The 6000-nt window shown below is 36.0% G+C and overlaps 1 protein-coding gene across 1 annotated transcript in view; it reads left to right on the plus strand.

The window, feature by feature from the left end:
• Positions 1-548: 548 nt before the first annotated feature.
• Positions 549-6000, plus strand: part of LOC107570325 (uncharacterized) — a gene marked incomplete at its 5' end in the record, with an annotated part of 6900 nt that continues 1448 nt past the window's right edge. Inside the window, 5 exons of the mRNA XM_016256547.1 lie at positions 549-697; positions 915-1267; positions 1306-1614; positions 3306-3635; positions 4124-4155. Coding sequence (XP_016112033.1) covers positions 549-697; positions 915-1267; positions 1306-1614; positions 3306-3635; positions 4124-4155 — 1173 coding nt within the window. The remainder of the gene's footprint in view (positions 698-914; positions 1268-1305; positions 1615-3305; positions 3636-4123; positions 4156-6000) is intronic.

The raw sequence follows: 6000 nt of genomic DNA on the forward strand, positions 1-6000 counted from the left end.
AAATTTCTTTCTAATAATGTTTGTGGTCTGCTGAAGAAAGGTATTGTACACATTTGGGATAGCATTCAAAAGGGCTCTTAGTTTATTGTTTTATTATTATTTATTATTTATTTTATTATTATTATATATTTTTTCTTGAGCATACTGAATGTTGTCACCTTGTGTAATATTTGTCTGTGAGTCCTTCAGTTGTCTTCAGTATGAAGATGTATCTCAAAATCATACAGTCACTGGAAAGGGTTCAAATATGCAGGAGATGCATATACTATGTTTAACTGCTCAGGACAAACAAGAGCCTCATGAACAATTATCACAAATATAACAACAGATTTTGATCTTGGTAGCGACACAGTATTAAGAATCAAGGTAAACTTTTGAACTGGTTCATTTGTGTATTATTGTAGTACTCTCATCAAGGCAAAGTGTTTGACATCTCAACCACACCTAATGGTGTTGCCATTAATGCAGAGGAACAGAGCAGCTTTATTTTTATATAATCTGCATTAATTGGGAAGAAATGGGGAATTGATTAAAAATTGTGATTAAATTCTTCTTCAGGTGCATCTGGTGTTGATACAGTTGAAGTGTCAGTGATGGAGGGAGAATCAGTCACTCTACACACTGGTGTTGAAACAAAACAACAAGAGAGAATCAGATGGTATTTCAATGACACTCGCATCGCTCAAATCACTGGAGATCCCAATAAGACCTGTACAGATGTTCAGTGTAATAAAGGTACTGAGAGATTCAGAGACCGACTGAAGCTGGATCATCAGACTGGATCTCTGACCATCATGAACATCACAACCACAGACACTGGAGATTATAAACTACTGAACAGAGCAGCTTTATTTTATATAATCTGCATTAATTGGTAAGAAATGGGGAATTGATTAAAAATTGTGATTAATTTCTTCTTCAGGTGCATCTGGTGTTGATACAGTTGAAGTGCCAGTGATGGAGGGAGAATCAGTCACTCTACACACTGGTGTTGAAACAAAACAACAAGAGAGAATCAGATGGTATTTCAATGACACTCGCATCGCTCAAATCACTGGAGATCCCAATAAGACCTGTACAGATGTTCAGTGTAATAAAGGTACTGAGAGATTCAGAGACCGACTGAAGCTGGATCATCAGACTGGATCTCTGACCATCATGAACATCACAACCACAGACACTGGAGATTATAAACTACTGATAAACAGCAGCAGATTTGTCATTGTAAAGACATTCAGTGTTACTGTCACTGGTGAGTATCATTTTAGTCATTCAGTGCTTTTGGTGCATCTGGTGTTGATACAGTTGAAGTGCCAGTGATGGAGGGAGAATCAGTCACTCTACACACTGGTGTTGAAACAAAACAACAAGAGAGAATCAGATGGTATTTCAATGACACTCGCATCGCTCAAATCACTGGAGATCCCAATAAGACCTGTACAGATGTTCAGTGTAATAAAGGTACTGAGAGATTCAGAGACAGACTGAAGCTGGATAATCAGACTGGATCTCTGACCATCATGAACATCACAACCACAGACACTGGAGATTATAAACTACTGATCAACAGCAGCAGATTTGGCATTGTAAAGACATTCAGTGTTACTGTCACTGGTGAGTATCATTTTAGTCATTCAGTGCTTTTTTACTTTAACCATTTTAGAAAACTTTTAAATTGTCCCAGTAATTGTTTTCCTGTGAACACTGCTGTTTCTGTTGCTGTTTAAACTGCTGTTCCTTACAAATCAACATCATACAACTTTCTAGTAAATATCAGTCAAAAGTGTTGGCATAGTTGTTTATTGGTCCATCTCTACTGAGTGTCTGGCTTTAGCTGTTCTAGATTCAACTACTGTTGCTGCTGCTGTTGTTGCTGCTGTTCTGCTGGTTGCGGCTGCTGGTGTGATTTACTGTTACTGCAGGAGATCAGGACAAGATGGCAAGTATTGCATACAGTTGATTTGACATGCTGGAATAATGAGATGTACTGTGTGAAAAAAAAAATTCTTAAAATCTTAAAGATAATCTTTAAAGATATGTTAAAGTATGTATATTTATTCTAACTGACCAAAGTAAAATGTTGTTGTTTTGTTCAAACAGGACAAATGATGCAGCACAACAATCCTGACCTGGTAAGACACTATGTACACAAATTAGACCAAAACAATATGATTTTATTATTATTATTATTATTATTATTATTAGAGTTAGAGTTTAGATTAAAGTTCTTATGCTGGAGTTTGTTTTGGAAGTTTGAAACAGCTTGCTTTGAACTACCATTGGTCTGTGGTGATTATGATATAGGTAGGTGTGGCTCTGGGGTTTCTTCGACATCGAAATCTTCTCCAGTTCATTTATTCTGTTCAGTCCCTCGAGATCAGACATCCGTGAATTAAAACATGAATACTCTGGAGAGCTGATTTATAGAAATTGAACATGTCATTCTGTCGAACTGAAAGCGACACTGACACTGTTTTTCATGTTCAATAGTGTAAAGCGGCTTGCTTTAAAGCTCTATTGTACAAAGTGCTATATAAATGCCAAATTGCAGCCCGTCCAAACATATCCACATCACTATGAAAAGATGCTTTCTAAACTGCTGTTTTCTCAGCACTGTTATTTGTGTTGTGTGTTTATTTTGCTATTGAGAGTAAAGTGCACAGCACATATTTGCATATTAATGTAAACGCCAATCTCAGCAGTGCAGGCGGCGTCAGATTGTTCGCAAACTGTATATCGCTGGTCACATATTTCAAACTTATGAATAAGGAAATGTACTTAACCATGAGTATATTGGGGCCTTAGGTGGTATGTAACTTCTGTGGATTATGCAGGGGGTTTTTCATTCAAAAATCATCACATATAAACACTAATAATACTTCTTTAAGAGAGCAGTGCTCTCGTGCTGTATTATTTCAGAATGAAGAACAAAGATCTTTACATTCAGCGATCATCTGAGAGGAAAAAAATGTGTTTGTAAAACTGAATCATCATTTTCCCCCCACAATCATTTGTTATTCAGTTCAGTATGATTTACATTCCCCCCCCCATTGGTTATTCATTTTATCAGTTACTTTCTACTAATCATCTATTTAAATACATCTCTTTTTTTTCTCCCACTAGGAATCGGAAGTGCAAAGTATTTGGTTTAAAATTAGTTTAATAGCACAACATGTGAATAAATGTTGCTTTTCAGACAAAAAGTCAAGAGGTCTTTTTTTATTACTTTCATATCCACAGTTCTGTAATCTTATGTGATGTTTTCCCCCAAAAGATCCTCCTGCAGCTGTTGGTTTGTGTTTCAGATGTTCCTGCTGCTGAACGAGATAAAATGAAGAGAAAGTCAGCGAAGGAGGGAGAATCTATTACTTTACATTCGGATGGAATAAAAAACCCAAATGATTTAAAGATGTGGTATTTTAATGACACACTCATCACTGAAATCACTGGAGATCAGAGTAAGATCTGTACAGATGATCAGTGTAAAGAGAGATTCAGAGACAGACTGAAGCTGGATCATCAGACTGGAGCTCTGACCATCACAAACACCAGAACCACAGACTCTGGACTTTATAAACTACAGATCAACAGCAGCAGATTCAACATCATAAAGACATTCAGTGTTACTGTCACTGGTGAGTATCATTTTAGTCATTCAGTGCTTTTTTACTTTAACCATTTTAGAAAACTTTTAAATTGTCCCAGTAATTGTTTTCCTGTGAACACTGCTGTTTCTGTTGCTGTTTAAACTGCTGTTCCTTACAAATCAACATCATACAACTTTCTAGTAAATATCAGTCAAAAGTGTTGGCATAGTTGTTTATTGGTCCATCTCTACTGAGTGTCTGGCTTTAGCTGTTCTAGATTCAACTACTGTTGCTGCTGCTGTTGTTGCTGCTGTTCTGCTGGTTGCGGCTGCTGGTGTGATTTACTGTTACTGCAGGAGATCAGGACAAGATGGCAAGTATTGCATACAGTTGATTTGACATGCTGGAATAATGAGATGTACTGTGTGAAAAAAAAAAAATTCTTAAAATCTTAAAGATAATCTTTAAAGATATGTTAAAGTATGTATATTTATTCTAACTGACCAAAGTAAAATGTTGTTGTTTTGTTCAAACAGGACAAATGATGCAGCACAACAATCCTGACCTGGTAAGACACTATGTACACAAATTAGACCAAAACAATATGATTTTATTATTATTATTATTTTCAGTGTTACTGTCACTGGTGAGTATCATTTTAGTCATTCAGTGCTTTTTCACTTTAATCATTTTAGAAAATTTGTAAAGTGTCCCAGTAATTGTTTTCATTGTAGCCTGTTTGAAGAAGTGAGTTTTGACTCAATATTACATTATAATTTAGATAAAAATCTATCATGTTTTACATGCACATCAATATGAAAATCAACACACTGAGTCTTTGTTATGGATTTTAAACTTTTGAAGTTTATTGTTAACAGAAAAAAAGTCATAATATTAGTCAGTTTTCCTGTGAACACTGCTGTTTCTGTTGCTGTTTAAGCTGCTGTTCCTTACAAATCAACATCATACAACTTTCTAGTAAATATCAGTCAAAAGTTTTGGCATAGTTGTTTATTGGTCCGTCTCTAATGAGTGTCTGTCTTTAGCTGTTCTAGATTCAACTACTGTTGCTGCTGCTGTTGTTGCTGCTGTTCTGCTGGTTGCGGCTGCTGGTGTGATTTACTGTTACTGCAGGAGATCAGGACAAGATGGCAAGTATTGCATACAGTTGATTTGACATGCTGGAATAATGAGATGTACTGTGTGAAAAAAAAAAAATTCTTAAAATCTTAAAGATAATCTTTAAAGATATGTTAAAGTATGTATATTTATTCTAACTGACCAAAGTAAAATGTTGTTGTTTTGTTCAAACAGGACAAATGATGCAGCACAACAATCCTGACCTGGTAAGACACTATGTACACAAATTAGACCAAAACAATATGATTTTATTATTATTATTATTATTATTATTATTAGAGTTAGAGTTTAGATTAAAGTTCTTATGCTGGAGTTTGTTTTGGAAGTTTGAAACAGCTTGCTTTGAACTACCATTGGTCTGTGGTGATTATGATATAGGTAGGTGTGGCTCTGGGGTTTCTTCGACATCGAAATCTTCTCCAGTTCATTTATTCTGTTCAGTCCCTCGAGATCAGACATCCGTGAATTAAAACATGAATACTCTGGAGAGCTGATTTATAGAAATTGAACATGTCATTCTGTCGAACTGAAAGCGACACTGACACTGTTTTTCATGTTCAATAGTGTAAAGCGGCTTGCTTTAAAGCTCTATTGTACAAAGTGCTATATAAATGCCAAATTGCAGCCCGTCCAAACATATCCACATCACTATGAAAAGATGCTTTCTAAACTGCTGTTTTCTCAGCACTGTTATTTGTGTTGTGTGTTTATTTTGCTATTGAGAGTAAAGTGCACAGCACATATTTGCATATTAATGTAAACGCCAATCTCAGCAGTGCAGGCGGCGTCAGATTGTTCGCAAACTGTATATCGCTGGTCACATATTTCAAACTTATGAATAAGGAAATGTACTTAACCATGAGTATATTGGGGCCTTAGGTGGTATGTAACTTCTGTGGATTATGCAGGGGGTTTTTCATTCAAAAATCATCACATATAAACACTAATAATACTTCTTTAAGAGAGCAGTGCTCTCGTGCTGTATTATTTCAGAATGAAGAACAAAGATCTTTACATTCAGCGATCATCTGAGAGGAAAAAAATGTGTTTGTAAAACTGAATCATCATTTTCCCCCCACAATCATTTGTTATTTGTTTTCTTTCTTTCAGGAGAATAATGGAGAACCATCGCCCCTTATTCCGACTGAGACTCTACAGATGTGTGTTGCTGATAGGACATCCCTTGATCAGACTGATACTATGAAGACGGGTGCTGCTGGAGGGGTATCCACTGATCAGAATAAAAACACACTGACGGGTTCTGCTGGAGGGG

Source organism: Sinocyclocheilus grahami, unplaced genomic scaffold (genome assembly GCF_001515645.1).
Source record: "Sinocyclocheilus grahami isolate Dianchi unplaced genomic scaffold, SAMN03320097.WGS_v1.1 scaffold1441.1, whole genome shotgun sequence".
Classification (NCBI taxonomy): domain Eukaryota; kingdom Metazoa; phylum Chordata; class Actinopteri; order Cypriniformes; family Cyprinidae; genus Sinocyclocheilus; species Sinocyclocheilus grahami.